Here is a 21,618-nt window from a genome sequence, read left to right on the forward strand (position 1 = left end):
GGGGAGAGGGAAGAAAGCACTCCACTGACCCACACAGATCTCAGAGTCAATAGCTTTTCCGCCCGGGCCGTGCTGCCGTTTCCGACGCGCCTCTGCACGTCCCAATTGCTCTCTGCTCCACAGAGGATTACAGTAATGCCTAGTCACCCAATTCTATGTATCTAAGGGTTTCAAATACACCATAAACTTATCAATTAATCAAAGACATGGCACCTATATCAAGATGATGGGTGAATTACATCCTCGATTACGAGAAATGCTCACATCCACATAGTAAATCAAGGGCTCTTTCCTGATGAGTTCTTGAACAACACACCAAATACTCAAATAGGGAAGATTCTCTCCAGCACTGAGTCACAAAAGTATGTCTCCCAAACAGGAGAAAACTTGGGGAATATTTTTTTTAAAGTCACTTTATTTTGAAGCATCTCTCTTTTTTAAATTATATTTTATTTATTATGCTATTACAGTTGTCCCAATTTTTCCCCCTTTCCCCCTGCCACCCAGCCCCCCCCACTCCCTCAGGCAATCCCCTGACCATTGTTCATGTCCATGGGTCCTTCATATAAGTTCTTTGGCTACTCCATTTCCTATACTGTACTTTACATCCCCATGACTATTCTGTAACTACCTATTTGTACTCCTTAATCCCCTCACCTCCTCACCCGTTCCCCTACACACCCCTCCCATCTGGCAACCATTGAAACTCTCTCCATATCCATGAATCTGTCTCTGTTCTTCTTGTTTGCTTAGTTTGTTTTTTAGATTCAATTGTTGATAGATATGTACTTTTGCCATTTTATTGTTCATAGTTTTGATCTTCTTTTTCTTAAATAAGTCCCTTTAACCTTTCACATAATAATGGTTTCGTGATGATAAACTCCTTTAGTTTTTTCTTGTCTGCAAAGCTGTTTATCTGCCCTTCCATTCTAAATGATATCTTTGCTGGGTAGACCAGGCTTGGCTGTTGGTCCCTGCTTTTCATGACTTTGAGTATTTCTTGCCAATCCCTTCTAGCCTGCAAAGTTTCTTTTGAGAAATCAGCTAACAGTCTTATGGGAATTCCTCTGTAAGTAACTACTTTTCTCTTGCTTTTAAAATTCTCTCTTCATCTTTAGCATTTTAATTTTGAAGAGTCTTGGAGTTGCCTCTTTGCATCCATCTTGAGTGGGACTCTCTGTGTCTCCTGGACTTGCATGTCTATTTCCTTCACCAAATTAGGGAAGTTTTCTTTAATTATTTTTTTGAATAGATTTCCAATTTCTTGGTCTTTCTCTTCTCTTTCTGGCACCCCTATCATGCAAAAGTTGGAACACTTGAAGTTGTTACAGAGATTGCTTACACTATCCTCATTTTCTTGGATTCTTTTTTCTTCTTGCCGTTCTGCATGGTTGTTTTTTGCTTCCTTATGTTCTAAATCATTGATTGATTCTCAGCTTCATCCACTGTACTGTTGTTTCCCTGTAAATTGTTCTTTATTTCAATTAGTGTGTCTTTTGTTTCTGACTGCATCTTTTTTATGCTGTTGAAGTCCTCACTAAGTTCCTTGAGCATCCTTATAACCAGTGTTTTGAACTCTGATCTGATAGATTGCTTATCTTTATTTTGTTTAGTACTTTTTCTGGAGTTTTGATCTGTTCTTTCATTTGGGCCATGTTTCTTTGTCTCCCTATTTTGGCAGCTTCCCTGTGTTTGTTTCTATGTATTAGGTAGAGCTGCTATGATGCCCTGTCTGGGTAGCATGGCCTAATGTAGTAGGTGTCCTGTTGGGTCCAGTGGCACAGCCTCCCCTGTTACCCAAGTTGCGTATTCGAGGTATGCCCTTCATGTGGGCTGAGTACACACTCCTCTTGTAGTTGAGCCTTGGTCGCTCTTTGCAGGTCAATAGGGAGGATTTACCCAGGCCAGCCAGCTGCAAGAATTGGCTGTGACCACTGACCACCAACCTCTACCCTCTGTGGAGGATCAGCTGTTCAGGGGGAGGGTGGTGGTGCTCTGACATGGTCTGTAGCTGTCCACTAGGTGCAGAGGCTCTGAGGTTTCCTGGGTCATGTGGGCCAAGGTTTTGCCCAGGGAACCATGCCTGAGTTATAAAGCAATTTGAGATGGCTGCTACTTGTGCTGGGCTTGGAGATTTCCAGGTGAAGCCAAGCTGTGAATCTAGGCTGGCTACTGCTAGTGCTAGGCCGGGGGCCACTTACCAAGAGGTATGGGGTCTGGGGGCTCACTGAGGCTGGCTGTTGCTTGTGTGAAGGATTAGGAAGTTATGAAGCTTGAGCCAAGACCAGCTATTCATATGGAATAGTCACGGAAAATAGTTGGTGGGACTGCAAGTTGTCTGGGATAGAGTCTCAGGAGATCTCCAGAAAGGGGCAAGCAGTGTTATCTAGGTTGATGAAGTCTCAGATATGGCACCAGCCTGCCAGCTCTGTGGCTGTGTAGGGGGAGGGTTCAGAAAAGAAACAGCGGTGTCTGCCTGCCTTCCTTCTGAGATAAAGCAGTGCCCCAGCTCTTGCATCGATGCCAGACACTTTAGTTTCTCTCTGTGTGCCACTGGTGCCTTTCAACCTGCTACCCTGGTGCTGCAGCTCGGAGGGCGTGAGTTTGAGTAAGTGCATGTGTGGATTCTTTAAGAAGAAGGGCTTAGTACTCCAGAAGTTTCTTCCACTGATTCAGTCCCCTTGTTTTTGCAGCTGGAATACAGGGACTTATCTTCTTGGCACTGGAACCCTGGGCTGGGAGCCTGGTGTAGAGCTGGGACTCCTCAGTCCCGAGATATCCCTCCTGAATTTTTATCCACCACATGTGGACACGGGACCAGTTCATTCTGTGTCTCCGTCCCGCCTACCAGATTGGATGGGTGTGGTTTCGTTATTTCCGTAGTTGTCAGACTTGTATTCAAACTGACTTCCGATGGTTCTGAGTGATGGTTGTTCTATATTTTAGTTGTAATGTTGATGTGGTTGTGCGAGGAGGAAAGTGTGTTTACCTACTCGAAGCATCTCTTCAACTTGAAAATTAAGCTGCAGTAGAATGAGTGAAACCATTGAAGTAGAGTTAATAGGCTTGCCTCTTCAGAGTAAAGTATCACTGACCTCCCTTTCTCAACAATTAAAAACCCCTGTGAAATCTTTGGATTTGTAAATGCTGGGCTACTTTCGTCCCTGGTTCTCCAGTCTGTTGGAGTGAGGAACTGAGCTCATGGCCCAGCACTGTGAGCCCGCTGAGAAGAACCGGCTTTCTAGACAGCTGTGAATGTTTGGTGTTCATTCACATAACATGCCAGCTCTCCGGATGTTAATGTGGGCCAAACGTCTTCTTGTCCTCCATTTTGAAGAAACATTCCAATCTCTAGGGCTTTTTCCACTTTATGTAAGGCGAGGTAGTTAAAATTTTCACGTGCGTCATTGGAAATGCACTCAAGTCATTAGAAACTCAAGGAATGGCAACCCAATATCCATTTCTAATCTGAAGTGTCCTCCGTAGTACCAGGTTATTCTGCCGTGTTAGCTGTCTCAACCCAGAAATCGCTTCCCTGTGATTCACTTCCAAGATTCATAAATTCTAGGATATCGGGATCACGTATAATTTAATGCCAGTCAGGATTTGCCATCTGCCTTTCAGCCATTTCGTGAGCCTGCTGAGGAGGGGGTTACAGAAATGGCCGTGCCACATCTCTCAGGTTTAACTCTCTTTAGGGACCTGGAGGCATGAGGCTTCACGTTCTAATGTCGAAGTACATGTGTAAGGATTAAAAGTAGTATGGGATGCATAAGAACACTTTTCAGGCCAGTTATTTTTTGATATTTATCACTTCATAGTGGTGACACCTGCTTCTAATTTTAAAAGTTTTTTTTTTGTAGTGTGTGATTTTTTTTCCTTCAGAAAAGCAATCTTATCCTCAAAAGACTCAAAAATTTTCCCCTTTTGATGTGCTTGATATTTTTATGAGTTTGCCCATCAGCATTGAAGTCTTAACATGCCTTTAGTTTTTAAAAAATCGTTATAACACATAAGCATCATTTTGGGTCACATAAATTTGTGTCCTAGCCACACATAGAGAGACTTTTGCAGAAATGTAATTTATTATAAATGCCATTATCTGCTACTTGGACGACTTGACAGTTGTCTTAACTTGACGAAAGCCAGAGAAATAAATTCTGTTTGTAGGAGCATTTGGTAACTTACATTCAATACCCATATTTGGTTGTTTTCACATTTAAGGATAGGGTTGGTGACAGTTGTCATTTTGGGGTCAGTAAGTGGAAGGGGAAAAAGAGAGGAACCTTGTTTTGTCGCTTTAGGCACGCAGGAAAATAGTCCTTTGGATAGGCAGGCTATCACATAGAGCCCAGAGTGGTGTGTTGTTTTTGTTGTTGTTATTTTGTATGAAGACCTTTTCCTAATAGGTTCTGGGTAAAGTTAATTATATGTGTAGAAAATGCTGCAAAAGATGGTATATTGCTAGCAACCAATTCTGACTGGCCTGTGGGGTGTTGTCTGTGTAAAATTGGATCCTTGTGTTGGGTTCCAAAAAAAAAAGGTGTGAATATGAAGGACAAGTGCTAAATCATGACTCCAGAGAAAATGTCGGCCATGAGCAGTTTTTAGTTGAAGTGAAAACCAAACTTTAGCATTTGTACGAGGAAGACAAGGAGAAAAGATGGTGAATCATTCACTCTAATATAAAAGCATCATGGTGATCAGGTTTCACCAAACTTGAATAAGACCTGCCACAAAGACTGTGACTGAATGGAGCTCATTTACTTAATTGATATGAAAACTTCACTAAGCATTTCCCCTTAGTGTCAGATAAGTAATTTTTAATATAATTTATCCAAGATATGGAGACACTTAAGAAAACAGTGCAGGTTTTAATAATTGCACTCCTAAGGAAACGAACGGATCTATCATTACGTTGTCACAGAGAACGACAGTGAGCAGAAACGTCCTGTAATCCCACTCAGATAAGTATTCAGCACAATTAGACACTGTCTCTTCTGTTCAGTGTAGCATTAATCAGGAGAGTGCAGCTTTACAGAGGAATTTTTTTTTCTGATATGTCATTGTTAAAAAAAAAACATTTCGTCAGATACTGTGTTTCAGAAAATGACCCATGTAGTTGTGTATAGTTATTTCCCTTCTTATTTATTATTTTTTGTTTTCATAGTGTTCAGCAAGTGTGGTCCTTTTGCATACCCCCCCAAAAGCTGTGTTTGAAGTTAGTGGTTCATTTTGTTTTGCCAAATATCAGAATAGTGAACTACTTGAAATATTTGTATGCTTTGCAAGGACCTGTTGGTTCATATATCTGAAATGATGTCATGACTATTTTAGAGAGCTTTGCTTATAAGGAAAGGGCCAGAGGTTTTCTGCATTAAATAATAACTCAAGAGACAACCCCTTTCTATGAAAAATTTCATGTGAAAATGATGAAATGTGTTGCCCCCTTCCAACATCCACGGGCATTGCCTTTAAAAAGAAAAATCCATTTCCTTTCATCATGTAGCTTCCAGCTTCGACTCTGAACTGCTGCATAGTTATAAAGTGGTATTCTCTCAGTTCATTGCACAACTCTATCTTCCCACTTTCTCAGTGACTCAAAGGCCTTTGAAGGCAAAGAATAGGGTTATTGAAGGATGGCAGGCAGATTTCACTAAGTAACAGGTGGAGGTCAAAGTAGTTTATTTGTGGGGATGAACAGAGCACAAAGATGAAAAATCAAATGCTTTGCCATAATAAGGTTCAGTGAGAAAATGCTGACTACACTAAGCTTAGATTCGAGCTGACAGAACCTTTTCTAGTGTTCACTACTTGATTTTACAGTTCAAGCAATTTGATGAGGCCTAAAATTATATTCTTTCTTCCCCTATGAAATGTTTCAATCGGGTTCAAATTTTACTTTAAATAAAGTGATAGAGGCTCTGTTTATATCCAAGGAGCATCAGGACTAATAGATTCCCACTGCAGGTGTATAACAACCAGAGAACATCGGAGACTGCGCGTCTCTAAAATTAAATTTTACCAGGAGGACCCTTACACTCCAAGCTTTCAATCATGTTTTAACTGACAGAAGTGAACATAATTTAATAAGCACTTAACTTCTCATCATTGAAATGAGTCCTGGAGCTAGAGAAAAGTGTCCGTCAGGATACTGACCGAGCTTGAGCCCTGGGTTACCTCCAGCTCGTTGGAGATGGGAAGGAAAGGGCTTTGTTTTGGGGCTTTTTTCCTTTTTATATAATTCTCTATTTATATGGTGCATATGTTTTGCTTTTGTAGTTCACAAAGGGGCTGAACATGCTGGAGGAGGGGGGGAAAGAGTAAGATTTACCAACAGGACCAAAAAAAGTAAAAAGAAAAAAAATCTACAGGGTGGGGTTAAAGTAGGTTTACAGTTGTGAAACAGTTTATTCTTGTATTGTTACTTATTAATTTTTGTATTATTTTTCTATACAAACAACTGTAAACCTACTTTTGCCCCATCTTGTATTTAGTGGTGTATGTAGACCCGAGCTGTCGAATAGAACTTACTGCAATGATGCAAATGTTCTCTGTCTACACTGTCCAATCCTGTAACAACTACCAACTGTGGCTGTGGGACACTGAAATGTGGCTGCGCTGAGCAACTGAAGTTTTCAATTCAATTAATTTAAATTTAAGTAGCCACATGTGGCTAGTAGCTAGCATATTAGACAGGGCAGGTATAAACCACATGTGTATGATTGCGTTTCTAACTTTTCAGCTGGATATCTAAGCAGAATGAATAAAACATTTATGCTATATTAGACTATATTTATTTTTCATGCAAAGGAAGTAATTTGGTTTTCTCAGTAACTTCGTCTTTATTTTCAGTCCTCTGTGAATGGGTGTGATTGCTGTGTGGAGCCAAAATCAATCCTTCTCTGAACACAGGAAGATAGGATGGCTCAGGGGAAGATGGGTTGGGTGGGGAATCTCCAACTTGTAAGTATATGGAGCATGAAATGCAATTTTTAAATTTTAGTCCTGACACTGGGCTGCCTGTATTTATCCTGAAAAGAGAGGAAATACCCTAAAAAATTGAGAGACTGTATTATTGGCCCAGGAACCAGATTTTTCTATGACATTTTTCCTGTGTCTATTCTCTACTCTCACTGGTTGTAAATTTTCACTCACAAATGAACATTTGGAATACATTAGAGAATTCATCATTTCTTTTCTCCTGAATAATCTATATCATTTTCACTCCATTCTCCCATTTTTAGAAATTGAAGAAATCACTTGTATCCAAGCCTTTTAAATTATCTGAACTTCTTTATGATGTGGTAATTCTTTGGGGGGTCCTTTGAGCTCATTTTCAATGGTTGCCTATAGTGTAAGAAGGATAAACCTCAGAAGCTATATTAGCTTTCATTTTATTCTCTCCATCATAAAAATGATTTTAAAACATTTTTATTCACTGGAAAGGTTAAAAGTCAAAATAGTCTGAATGTTTTTTACCTTTTTTATTGTAGAGTGTGTTCATCATAGTCAGTTACATTAGAACGAACCCTAGCGTGTTTTATCATTAGGACACAAAACTAAGTAGAGTGCAGTATCTTGAACTACCTCCGTGTGTCCCACAGCGTGTGTTTATCCCCACAAGGACAGAACAGCCCTTTAACTGTGGAATCAGTCTGTCCAATCACAGCCACTATTTAGCATCACAGTTGGAAACGATCTCATCACAAGGTGCAGCTGAAATGGTCCTAGGCAGGGCCTGGCGTTGCCTATGGGACTGCTGCATAGCCCTGCATCTGGAAGATGAGTCTGAGCATCGACTTCTCGGTGGTGGATGACTTAGAAAACGTGATGCTGGCACTCATCTTTCATCCCATGCTTGAGAAATGGCACTGAAACGTCTGCTTCACCATTAGTCTGGCAGATGGGCTGAAGGCATCCATTCCCCACACTCAGCCCTGGCGGTAGAGTGGACCCTGAAGGCTAAATGTAAAGAAAACAGCCACAATAGCAGCTAGCATGCCATTTAGGCTGAAGACAAAGATTTAAGTATCATTATTAAGCTCTGTTTTAAACCAGCTCATGATTGGTTTGTATCAGTCAGATAGATAAATAATCAGAATTTTTTTCAGCAATAGGCATCTCGGAGTGCTACACCAAAAGGAGGAAGAGCTTTGGCTCACCGGGTTCCAATCCTGGCGTCTGCCTTGTTTCTCTCCATCTCCCTATGGCCACTACCCTATTGTTCTACTTCCCTCTACAGACTGATTTCATGAAAGAGCTGACTATGCTTGTTTTTCCTGCTGCTTCACCTCCCATTGATTCTGTAGACCATTCTAACCTCTCTTCCACGTGCCTCACTCTCCTGGTGTTCGTATGTTCTCATACTTGACCTTTCAGTAGCATTCTACTCACTCAGTCACAACCTTCTTGAACTACTTTTCTTAGTTTCTGTGAAACTACACTTTCCCATCAGTTAAATGCCTCAATTTAGTTGCCTATTTTGACACTAACTGTAGGAGCTCAGAGGCTTCCCTTGATGTCAAGATTTACTGACCTGCAAACTTTGCAATAGTGTGTTAGACTGTACCTCTGATTAGGTGAAGTATTGCTGCGTTACAACATGTACTAGAATTGGAAAGTATCAATGACTCTTACAAGAATAATTTTGATCCTTTCTGCTTACATTTTCAGGATGCTTTATAGAGAAAGCAACTTGGTGAATAGGCAAGGGGCCTATTGTAAATATTAAATGTCTGTATTTGCTATTTTACAATTTATCCCTCCCTGGGTCATGATCTTCTAAGTCTATGCAATGTTTATTTATTGGAGGTTCTGTGTTAGAATTACTGATAATACATTCAATATGTTTAATAAAATCCTAACTGATCCCTACTAAGACCAAGAGAAGCCTTTGATATGTAGGACAAGATGATCCTCCTATACTTCAGAGTTTTTATTTTTGAATATTCCTTTGCAGCTGATATACCCTTTCTTTGAATTTTTTCCTTTGGATAACCAAATTAGAAACTTTATATATACTTAATTGACTTAACTAGGACAGTGTTTTTATAGTATACAAGGGGAAGTACATGAGGGAATATGATGTATTATAAAATGTGCAAGCTTTAGAATCAGAGAGACCTGGGGCTGAAATACCACTTAATAGCTGAGAGATGTTGAGCAAGTTGCTTGACATAACTGGGTAGCTAGTTTCTGTAACATTAAGTTATAGGCAGGATAATAACACCCGCCTGTCTGAGATGAAGATGGAATTACAGTAGGCCCCCTTTATCCACAGGGGGTATGACCCAAGACCCCCAGCGGATGCCTGAAACTACAGATAGTGCCAAACCCTATATATTCTGGTTTCCTATACATACATACCTGTGGTAAAATTTAATTTATAAATTAGGCACAGTAAGGGATTAACAATGCTAGCTAATAAAAATAGAATAACTGTAACAATATATTGTATTAAAAGTTATGTGAATATTCTGTGTCTCAATACAATATCTTATTGCACTGAACTCACCTTTTCACTTTATGACTTCTCTTTGGCGTGTCTCAACTGCCGGCGTCACTGCTGTTGCACTTTGGGGCCATTATTAAATAAAATCGGGGTTACTTGAACACCAGCACTGAGATATTGCAACAGTCAATCTGATACCTCAGATGGCTACTGACTAACAGGGAGGGTAGCATATACAGTGTGGATAAACTGGACAAAAGGATGACTCACATCCTAAGTGAGATGGAGCAGGAAGACACAAAATTTCATCGTGTTACTCAGAACAACACTCAAGTGCAAACTTGTCAATTGTTTATTTCTGCAATTTCCCATTTAATAATTTCACACTGCAGTTGACTGCAGGTAATTGAAACCGTGGAAAACAAAACTGTGGATAAGGATGGGAGGGAGGACTACTGTACATGGCACATAGTAGGTACTCCATAATTTGTAGCTTTTATGATTTTTGGTCTGGTTTTTAGAAATGATCACTCTGCAGAGATTTGATGACTGTCTCTTTAGCTAACTCCTGGCTCTGCTGAGGCCCCTCAATGGATGAAAGTGTCCAACAGCCTTTAGGTTTGGTTTAATAGTCACTTGGGTAAAGCACTAGTGCAGTTAGGTCGGTGGGAATTAGACGATGCCAACAGACAGGAGAGTATCTAGAGTCAAACAGGAGCAACCAGACCCACAGCGTTTTGTGGGCCCCGCTAACCTGTTTACATACTGGGTTTTAAAGCCGAAGTGCAGAGTTTGCTTGTTTCCAGAGTTTCTCCCAGGTTGTGACCGCAGATGAGCGTTATGGAAACTAAACCAGCATTGTGCTACCTTGTTATTCCTGCAAGAAGTGCTTCAGAATTGTCACTGCGAAGTTCTTGGTTAAAATTAGTGTGTGGTAAATCTCGTAATTTGAGAGAAGGGGGGGGTTGAAATTAATTATCTTTTCCCCCCTGTATTGTCCTTTTACTTCCTTTAACATCAAGTTGCAGCAAAAAGTTACCAAAACAAACCTTGATTTGTTGTAGGAGACCCCAAGAATTATATTTGAGTTTTTTCATATTATTTGATCTGATTTTGTTATTGATGTTTCTTGAACAAATCAGGGGAAAATAGAACATTTCAAAAGTGTTTATGCCATTGGAAATAACCATTTATTGGCCTTTTCTCCAGAAGGCTGTCTTACCACTTTTTTTCTGGGTGAGCGTAGGCTAGTGGAAACCTGACAACCTAAGGTGGATTTGCGAAAAATAATGGGCACTTACGGAATCCTGGAGAGTAATTAGTACACAGTGGAATCCTCAGTGCACACACTCTAGCATTGACAGGAGTTTCTTATGTGAATGCCGTGTTAGTTTACTATCGCTGTTCACCACAAACTTAGCTTCAATCAACGTGTAAAGAGTCCGGGCACAGCGTAGCTGGTTGCTCTGTGCAGGGTCTGTCTCACAAGAATGCAATCAAATTTTTGTCCAGGCTGCATTCCTTTCTGGAGCTCAGGGTCCTGTTGCAAACTGTCATGATCGTTGGCACAAACCAGTTCATTGTACCTTTAAGACTAAGGTCCCAGCTTTCTTAAAGCTGGATATCAAATTGGGGTCCAACTTAGTCCCTAGAGTCCCTGTAGCTCCTTACCACGTGGCCCTCTCACAGGCCGTTTTACCACATGGTAGCTTAGTTCTTCAAAGCCAGAAGGAGCCTCTCTCTGATTTCTAATCCCTCTTTTAACGGGCTCACCTGGTTTAGTCAGGCCCACTCAGGATAATAACTCTTTTTACTTAACTAAAAGTAATCTGATTAGGGACCTTAATTACATCTGCAAAGGTTCCTGCACCTCTGCCACATAACCACCTAATCACAAGAATGACATCCATCATACTCATAGGTAACACTCACATTCAAGGGGTGGGGGTTGTACAAACTATGTATGTACCCCAGGGGCCATGAACCTTGGGGCCGTTCTAGAGTTCTGATTACCACAAACACTAATGGTGGAATCTAACAGAATCTTGGTGAATACTGTATTTAGCCTGTATTTTCAAGATTTTCTTGTTGGCTTCTTGCTCACAATTGCTTCCAGAGATTAGAGTCGCCGAATGGCTAGAATTTCATGTATGTTTGCCTTTGCCCACTAGTTGAAGTGCCTCAGGCAGCTTAGAAAAATGGCGAAATGGAGAAAAACTCAGAATGGCTGGATGGTTAGAAAAGCAATGACAAGCCAGAGCGCTATGGGAACCCACCTTCTGTTTGTTTACTACCATTGGGGCTTTTACAGCCATCAACAGGAAGGAATGTCCCATTGAAACAAAACAGTATGCTAAATTCCTGCTTCTCATTCTATAAAATTCTTCACTTTTACACACTGAAAAGAACTTTGAAGTGATATTTTGTCTGTTCCAGAAAAAGGGGTCGCATTAATTTATCTAATTTTCTTAAATGTGATTATTTCTAAAAACTACGTTGGAATTAAGTTTTGATTCATTAAGAGAAGGACAATCAGTCATTAAATCTGTATGGTAATTGTGTCTAATAAATGTGCATAGCTAATTGGAAACAGAAATTTTAACAAGGAGTTTATTTTTAAAATAATGTACAGAAACCACATTTGATTTCAAAAACAAAAGTCAAGATTAATGTTTTCTCATATATTAACATAAAGCAGTGTAGTAACATTTTGAAATTTCATCTGATCAATTAAGTATACAAAGCAAATTAACCAAAACATACATTATACATATGGAGAAAATATTAAAGTATATAATAAGGAAGTGTACTCAATATGGGTCTTTAAAAATTGAAAACACAAAGTAATTCTGAGATTCATGACAGCCTAGGGCTCATATTACTTGACCGAGATAAATTTAGAAAATTATACATAGTTTGGCTTGTTCTTCTTGCATGTAGACACTATTTCTTCTCTTTAACCCTTTTGCAGAAGGTTGAATTTTGCTGTTGTTGAATCCATTTACCCACTTGATCATCCTTGATGCTTGTATTGTCTAAATTTTATGTGTAATCACTTTTTATAAGGGTAAATAGTGGATTTAAATTATGTCAATATTTTTGCCCTATTTAGAATAATATGGGTTGAACACATTTTCAAAGAAATGATAACTTTTTCTTGAGTCCAACTATTTGCTTCCTTTAATAGAGTTAGTTTAGATATTGCATTCATCAGTGATTCCATATTCTGAAAAAAATTCTATCTTAAAATTTTTGACATTTTCATTTTCTATTCTATTTCTGCTTCATAACATGCAATTCAGGCATTTGACTAAGTTTAAATCAGTGGGCTGGCTGGCAGCCTAAAAATTTGTTTGCACAGAAGAGATTTAACTGAATTGGGAGATTTGTTTAAATATTGGTAACTCTTTATTTCTTTCCTTTAATTTTTTAATTTGAAATCTCCTCTCTGATATAATTATATGATTAGACCTTAAGTTAGTTTACTTAAAATGAGTGTTAATCCAAACCTCATTGATCCTAATGATGTTAGGACCTTGGTATGGTGTGACTTTGGTTACTGATTCAAGGAGCAAAAAAGTAACAGCTTAAAGTCACCGAGGGACTTTGTTTTTAATTGAAATCACAGAGATATTGATCTAAAATGGATCTGATCTGGAGTTGTCAAGTGGAAATCATATACAACTTCATATTGCCCTTATGTCTAGCTATGCAAATGTGCCTCCTAGTTATTTTTACCCCCTTGGGGTTAAAACCCAAAGTTTCGCTATTTCCAAGTATCTATTATTAAAGCCACAGATAAAGCTGAGATAAGTAGTTTGAATATCTTTCCAGGCCACATGCTGTGTTCCAAGCCCTCTGTTAGATTCTGAAAGTAGAGTGGGGCAAAGCAAACGTGGTCTCTTCCTTATAGAATCTGCAATCACACTTGTGTAGAAGCTTGTGCTGTAAAATCTCATTGAGGAAATCTCTGATCAGATATAATAAGGACATATTTAGACATAGGCTAGAGTGACTAAATTTCAGAACAGATCTATGCCTGTAACATGCTTGGCACAGTGCATGGGAGTTAGCAACTACTCAATAGCAGTTACATGTTAATATCATTATTATCTTATTTATTTTTACAGTTCACCCAAATAATTCTCTGGTCGTAGGCAGAACCAGTTTTGTGCTGCAAAGTTAAGAGAGCCCACATTGATCCTATAATATGGAGGCTAGGAATCATTTTATTTAATTTTATATACGAGTTTTTATTGTTTTAACTGGCACCCCTACCAAACTGATAGATGCCTCGTATGTCAGCATGGTTGCTAAGGACATTGCAGATAGTGACAATGGGGGGCTATTTTCTCATTATTTTCTTCCCAAAACATCCCCTATGCTGGAAATGCTATGAAAACCCTAGAAACTATAGTAAAAATACTATTTTAAAAAACAAGTTTTTATTGTATTTTGTTCACATAAAAGTAACATGTTCATCATGGAAAAGACAAGTAAGCCTAAAGAGGCCATGGAAATCACCTAAACCCAACATACTGGGAGAACTTCTGTTAGGTTTATGCCTGTGTCCTTTCTCTGTACAAGAAGGATACTTGTAAATGGCATCATACTGTAACACCCTATTTGGTAAATGCTTCCCATGACTTTATTCTATGTTGTTAAACAAATACCTTTCTGTGTCATTATTCTTTCACAGTATTGTTTGCATTGGTTCTATCAAATGCCAATTGTTGGGCAGTTAAGGTATTTTTTATTTTTCCTAGTTTCTATTATGAATAATTTACTGGATAAGCAACTGAGTTGCCATTGTTGAGAGTTTTTTACTGTTAAAATAGCTAAATTATTTAAGATAATTTAAGGTGCCTTTGGTGCAATGTAACTGAGAAGATGAAATGATGGAAAAGAGGCCCTCCTGTGCTTCTACAGCTTCCTTTATAAAGGGTCTCAGAGACCACGGGCAGCATACAACTTTCAGGAAACACTGGCAACCTGGCACTCTATAATTAGGATTAATAATGCCAAAATGGACTGTGATTTAGTAGAAGTCGAAATCACTATGTACAGACTTAACAGGAGACCATTTTGTCTCCTGTTTTTTCCTGTGACAAGTTCAAACAATTCAAAACAAATTTTTTGTCTACTGCCAGATTTCCTTTTTTAATTCTTTAAGTTTTATCTTTTAGGTTGCACAAGCCGTTGTTCCATGAATTACAGTGTGCTTATCAATGCATCCTTCTTACCAGGAATGCCATCTCCAACGACACTGAAGAAGTCGGAGAAGTCTGGTTTCAGCAGCCCCTCCCCTTCGCAGACCTCCTCCCTGGGAACAGCATTCACACAGCATCACCGACCGGTCATTACGGGACCCAGAGGTGAGCCAGTCTGCGGGCACCCTTGGCTGTGCTTAGATCATGGCCTTGGGGCCAGGGTAGCAAAATGAGAGACAATGAGGACTCCCCCAGAATGCTCCGGAAGGCAGTGAGTGTTTCAATTTCATGTCACTGGGGACAGCTTTGGGATGTTAGGGACCAAAGAGATTTGACATCAATCCCTTGATCCTTTTTTTTATTGAATTTATTGGGGTGACATTGGTGAATAGGATCGACCAAACCTCTTTCTTTGCCTGTGTGGTGTTTCAAAATGGTGGGAGATCATTTGAATTGAACCAACATTAAATTTGTTCTATAAATTTTACAAGAGTGGTGTGTGTGTGTGTGTATGTGTGTGTGTGTGTTAAGGTGAGCAAGTACAGTTGACTCTTGAACAATGCAGAATTTTAAAAGTTCACATATAAGCCCTGGCTGGGTGGCTCAGTTGGTTGGAGTGTCATCCTGCATACCATCAAAAGGTTACAGGTTCGATTCCCAGTTGAGGCATGTACACGAGGCAACCAATTGGTGTTTCTCACATTGATGTGTCTCTGTCTCTCTGTCTCTCTCCTCCTCTCTCTAAAATCAATAAACATATCCTCTGGCAAGGATTAAAAAATAACCTGCACGTAAGCGGACTCACACAGTTCAAACCCAAGTTGTTCAGAGGTCAGCTGTACTCTCAGTCAGCAGTTGGGCATGGGCATGTATGGGGGGCCTACTTAAAGTGTATGCAGATTTTCAGCTGTGTGGTGAGTTGGCCCCCCTAGCCCCCACATTGTTCAAGGGTCAACTGTAATAGCTTTTTTCATTTTCGCATTCCTGGTGATTCCCTTTACTGGAAACCCGATTTCAATGTGTGGCATTTTATACTGGGGTTGTTTGCATCACGGTGTTGACTGTTGATGTTCAGTCTTCATTCACTCCTTTTGAAGTGGTAGATAGTTTGTCTGGTTTTCATTGCGATGTTTTCATTATTTTTGCCTTGTGTGCTTTTAAGTTTATTATTAAAATGTGTCCACAAGAAATATGATTTGTATTTCACATTAAAGACAAGCTTTAAACCTCAAGAGAATGTCAGCAAGTCACTTAACTTGATCTCATTGCAAGATGAAAATATTTATTAGTTTGTTTATGAAGCCCCCACAGTAGGAGTATGAATAATTGTAACCGTGTTTGCTTTCTTCCGTCAGCTTTTCGTTTAGGTAGGTCTGTGATCTACCAGCCGGTATCATAAAATATCCTAGAAAGTTATGATCTCTCGTCTGCTTTGACAAACGCCTGGGGAACTGATCTTTCTTTCATTAATCTCACTGTTAGTCCCACAAATCTGAATCCCTTTTCAAATACTCTGTGTGCCTGTCAGGGAAGATGGCAGTTGAGAGGGCTGTCTCGTGCTCTGAGGCAGAAATCACACTGAAGGAAGTAAGGGTCTTGACTGCTGTGCGAAGCAGTTTCTGTCTCCACAACCATGAAAACTTCCTTGCTCCGTTTGTGAACATCTTGTGATCATTGACAAAACTTTCTCAACTTACTATTTCTCTTGTCTGTGTGTGATATAATCAGAGAGGAAGTGTGTGTGTGTGCGTGTGTGTGTGTTTCTGATTTTAAAACCTTGCGTCTGTCTGGATTGGATTATGAACTCCCAAAATGCAGAATGAGTCTCTCTAAATGAGTTAGAATTTTGATATTACCCTCATAATCAATATTCATTAGACATCTAAACTGGGGTAGAAAATAAGAGATATGAAACTCTTTTAGTCAGGAAGAAGATTTTTGGTCTCAGGGAGATGAGGCATGTGATGTTTCTCATCTTTTTATTGTCAGGTTAACATATGCTAAATGCTAAGTGAGTGTGAAAAGCAGAAATTTCTGAAGGAGCTCAGAGGAGGGGACTCTGGAGGTTCATTCATTCATCAAACAAGGATTTTCTGAGTGCCTGTCACTGGAATGCAGTGGTTCCTGTCCTCGTAGGGCGCAGAGTCCAGCTCAGGAGAGAGACAGAAAATAGCAGCTAGGAGAGGATATGGATGTGCTGTTACTTATCACTTTGTATCAAATAAAGAGACTTCAAAGCATAGATAACTTGAAGTCAAAACTGAAAGGTTGCATGTGTGCAGGGAGGACGTTGCAAGCCCAGGAAAGAACCATGGCGAAGCAGGGTGGAGGGGGTTGGGAAGAACAATGTGCTCGCAGTCAGGACAGCTGGGTGTGCTGCCTCTTTGCTTGCCATTTACCTTCTGAATTTTTAAATATTCTCCCCAATGACATGGGGACAATACTACTGCTGAATAAACTTTTCCTCCCAACTTCATATTTTCATACAGAAACTGCCATAAAATAATATTTGTAGAGACTCTTTGAGGAGCATAAAGCAATGTGCATATATTATCATTTAGTTAATAAATATTGTGTGTTATCTGTGAGTCTTACCGTAAAACCATAGTTCTAGAAATGATTATAACGATTCTAGCGTTTACCCATGGGTGCCATGATCAGGAGCTTCTTCATGCTACACAATCAAGCACAGTTGCTACGATGCGCCATACTGGGTGAACCAGAGTGGGCCTCCTTAGCTGGTAGAACAAAGAGTTTTGATCTCCTATCATATTCATGAAATCATTTTAGAGGGAAAGAGAAAGGTGCCTAGTTTAAGAATTATGGAATACCAAAGATTCTTTGTTTTCACCAGAATTCAAGATGGTTCCTAGCATCCTCGGTTCTCCTTTCTGGAATATCTACTCAGGTACCCATTCTTATTGCCCCCTGCCCCCCCCCCCCAGTGGTCTGGTGAAGGGAATTGGAGTAGTTGAGATGAAACTGTCCAGTGGCATCTTTGTGGGTGAGAATCATAGAGTTGAGATAGGCTAGCATAAGACATCCTTAGGCTAAGATATTTTTAAAAGGCTGGTATTCAGCCTTTCATTATTTAAGAAATATTTGCTACAGATATTCTCTTCCCTTTATCCTTCTCTGAAGCAGTTGGAAAGCTAATGCTTAGAAGATGAGGCCAGGTCTGAGGAGGGAGAGCCTGCCCAAGGAAATCAATGTGGAATAAATATCACATGTATATGAAGGAGAATTCAACCTTACAAATTTAAACCGCTAGGGAATCCAGACAGACAACCAAACTTTCAGAGGGCCTGGAAAAAGAGAAAGATGTAGCCCTACCAGGGTCCTGGTGAGGGGCAAAAGGAGCTCTTTTCTGCACTTTTTCCCAGAGTCACGTGGTATGTTCACCTTTGGATAGCACACAGGTTGCAAGACCTCCGTTGCCTTCCTTAAAATTAAGAAATTAAAATTTCTTAAAATTTATCATGGGGTTGCAATGACTAGACAAACACCAGTTTGTAAGCCATAACTGTGTAACATATCTCCATGATTTTTTAACAGAGCTACAGCCAGGCAAGTTCACCTCATTGAAAAAACAGTGGCCCTATCTTTCCCTGCAAACGTAAGCTATATTTAGAAATTTGAAGGCTACCTTTTACAAAAGAAACCTCTCTTTGAAGATTGCAAAACAAAGGCAGAAAAACAGGACCTTGAAGGGAGGCAGCAGAGCCTAGTGGTTAAGCAGAAAGGCTAAGGGGGTCAAATGGACACTTGTCTGAATCCTGTCTCCACCACTTTTACCAACTATGTGAACCTGCTGCCTTGCCTGTCTGAGTCATAGGTTGCTCATCTACAAAGCAGAGATTACTATCTTTTCTTCAAGAGAATTCTGTTGTCTGAGGAGTAGATGAAAGTATGTTTGTAGTCATTCACACTGTGCCTGGAAATGGAGTATGTCCTGAAGTCATGTAAACCATTTAATCACTCATTTTCACTTAGGCTTTGGAAAATCTCACGCAGTCCCTACTCCCTTCGCCTATCAACATCTCAGCGATCCCAGGACCAGCTCAAGGACCACTTTGTACGTGACACCTCCTCAGCTCCACCCAGCTGCCACCATCCCACACTCCTGACACTCCCGTAGCCTTTCACGTCTGACATTTCCTCTGCTGAGGGTGCCTTGCTTTGTTAGTTAACGCACGTCTCATTGCTCTCCTAGAATGGAAGCTCCGAAAAGAGGCTGTCTGCCTTACACTTCCTGGTATCTTTGTTGTGTCTCACGCAGAGGGTTTTATGCTCATTCATTGAATAAATACAAAGTAATGAAATGGCACATAATGTACACACACGCCATGTACACACACACACACCTTCAGACAAACTAAGGGTGATAAACGTCTAACAGTTTATGGAGGACTTCTTTACAAGGAATGTCCAAGATGGAGAAGAACCTTGGCCTTTCATCCAAAGAAAACTTTTGCAAGATCATATAAGTAAAACTTTGATATGCTGTGAAAAAGCTATGCTTTTTCTTATTTTTTGCTGTTCTAACCACTTGCCTATTTTCATTTTTGTGAAGATAGGGTTGTGTGGTTTCTTAAAATGAATCTGTTCTCTGATATTGGATTTTTTTGTGGCTTCAATAAATCACTTAACCTTGTGGCCTCAGTTTGGCCATCTGTATCATGGGGATAATACTTTGTAAGCTATGTAGTTAAAACTGGGCTGAGGGATTAAAGTATTTTGGAATATCCTGGGGAGCAGGGAAGATATTACGTTTCCAAAAAGGCATGTGTATGTCATTTTACATTATTACAGTTACTGTGCACTTTAAGCTGAAAGACTGGGCTTTCAAAGACTTGCTTTTACCAGTACTTAAAATTTCAAACATAATACAGTATTAAATTCATGAAAATTAATCTTATTCATGACAATTGAAAAAAATCTTTGTTCTTCCCTTTGCCTTTAACAAATGTTAAGTTTGCCTGATGATTTAAAGGATCTAACTCCTTTTGAGAATTATTTGGAGTAAACATCTGTGATGTTTTAGAGTTTCTTGAAAGCTTGTCTTCTTAAAACTTAGGTTTCTGCCTAAGTCTTTGCTCTTTTCAAAAACGAGATAATGAATGATCCTTAATTCAGTACTGAGTACAGCAACTCTGTGTTTTGGGGGTTTAGAAATGGGGAGGAACCTGCACAATGCACCTTGTGACGGAGAGGTCGAAAGCAGTTGGCAAATAAGCACTTAGTGACCTCGTATAGAACCATAGCGTTCTACCACAGAACCACAGAATTTCAGAACGGCGCTCTGGGAGTCTTGTGGTCTCTCTCATTCCCTACATCAGCTAACAACGTGTGTGGCTGCAGTGTCAGAAAATGTGACTACACGGGTCATAGTATTCTCATAAAAAACAAGTATGTGATTCAGAACTGTGTCATGGTGGCAGTATGATGCCATCCAGGACTGAGATTTCTTCTCTTAGCCTTCCATGCTTTCGTGTGTTTTTTGCATCCTCACTCTGTGACCTCATGCTCGCAATGCAGCCACTGTGCTTCTGCCTCCCTCCTGTATTCCAAGCAGAACGATGGGAAGGGGCCAGAGCAAAAAGTGCCCGCCTACCAGCGCGTTCTGCCGCCTTGTACAGAATCTTGTGCGGCACAGTCAGAACCGTGCCACGTGATCACCCCGAACTGCAAGGGAAGCTGAAAAATCTAGGTGTTTTTTTCTGAGCATATTGCCATTCTGTATAAAATCAGGTTTTATAAGTAGATAAATTGAAGGGCAGTATGATAGTTAGCAGTTAACAAATATTCCACATTACTCTTGTGGATGAGAAATCTCCGCTGGCCAGAGCCAAGGCTGGAAACAGTCTCCAGTGCAGTGCCTTTCCCACCACGTCAGTAGTTTCCACCTTCCCCTACCCCACTGGGGGAAATAAAATGCATTTATTTAAACAATTAGTTTGTTTTTACATTTTTTATTAGTCAAAGACAAAACATGGCTATTTAGATCTTTTGGAAAGCATCACATAACCATGTTAAAAAACTGTGTTTTTTAAATAACAGCCATAAAGAAACAAATCACTTGACCTCTTTTTATTAGCCCCATGAGTCCTTGCTACTTGTAATGCGGGGTTTCTGGTAGGTGCAAGTCACTTCAGAAAACAATTTTTGAGGTCAGTTTGGGTTTTTTTTAATATTAAAATTAGCTTGTAGACTCCCATTACTGTCTGGGGTCCCATTAATGTTTTCCACAAAACATTATTGTGTGTATTAAAAGTGTCTAGGACTTACAATACTCAGGGTCTGTACTACTTGCTAAATAGGGTAAACAGAGAAGCTCAGGTTCTGGCCTCAGAGCACTTACTGCCTGGTGGATGGCAGGACTAGAGACCAGCAGTTGTACTGTTGTGTGGGGGGAGCGTGGGGTGCTGTCGGGACAAGGCCATTCTGATGGAGAGCTGCTGTGGCATTTGACACTGTGCAAGTCCAAACAAGCATAAGACTTAACCCCTGTTCTAAAACAGAGTGCCTTCTAACTGTAAGCACGCAAAACAGAGCCGCAGCAAACAAGTCATACTTTTAGATAACTAAACACTAATGAATTAAGACATACAAAATGTGAGCATGAGGCTAAACCCCCACTTTTTTATGGGATACACACCCACAGAGGAAGTTTAGAAGTAAAATTGCCCTGATTCTGAAAATATGGGTAAGATATACTAAAACAATAGCCATATAAACCAAAAATTTATTGTGCAGCCTTCGAGGAATCATGCCAGTTTTTGTTTAGAGAGGTAGTCAAAAGTTTATATGCTCTGTAAACTTCTCTAAGTCCATGATCCTCGTGGCCCAAACAGGGATCCTGCTCTTAGTGATGAAACCTCTGAGGCTCAGCAGCTCACAATATCTCCTGGCTGGAACAAGAATAATAAACTGCAGAGAATTAGGAGAATGAAG

The 21,618-nt window shown here is 39.9% G+C and overlaps 1 protein-coding gene across 3 annotated transcripts in view; it reads left to right on the forward strand.

Annotated features, from left to right (window-relative positions):
* NFIA (nuclear factor I A) overlaps window positions 1–21,618 on the forward strand; it is a 367,285-nt gene that overhangs the window by 276,727 nt on the left and 68,940 nt on the right. For all 3 annotated transcript variants that reach the window (XM_045199431.2, XM_024565329.3, XM_024565326.3), the window contains exon 7: window positions 14,701–14,829. In XM_045199431.2, the coding sequence (XP_045055366.1) occupies window positions 14,701–14,829 (129 nt within the window). The remainder of the gene's footprint in view (window positions 1–14,700; window positions 14,830–21,618) is intronic.

This window comes from Desmodus rotundus, chromosome 3 (genome assembly GCF_022682495.2).
Source record: "Desmodus rotundus isolate HL8 chromosome 3, HLdesRot8A.1, whole genome shotgun sequence".
Taxonomy (NCBI): Eukaryota; Metazoa; Chordata; class Mammalia; order Chiroptera; family Phyllostomidae; genus Desmodus; species Desmodus rotundus.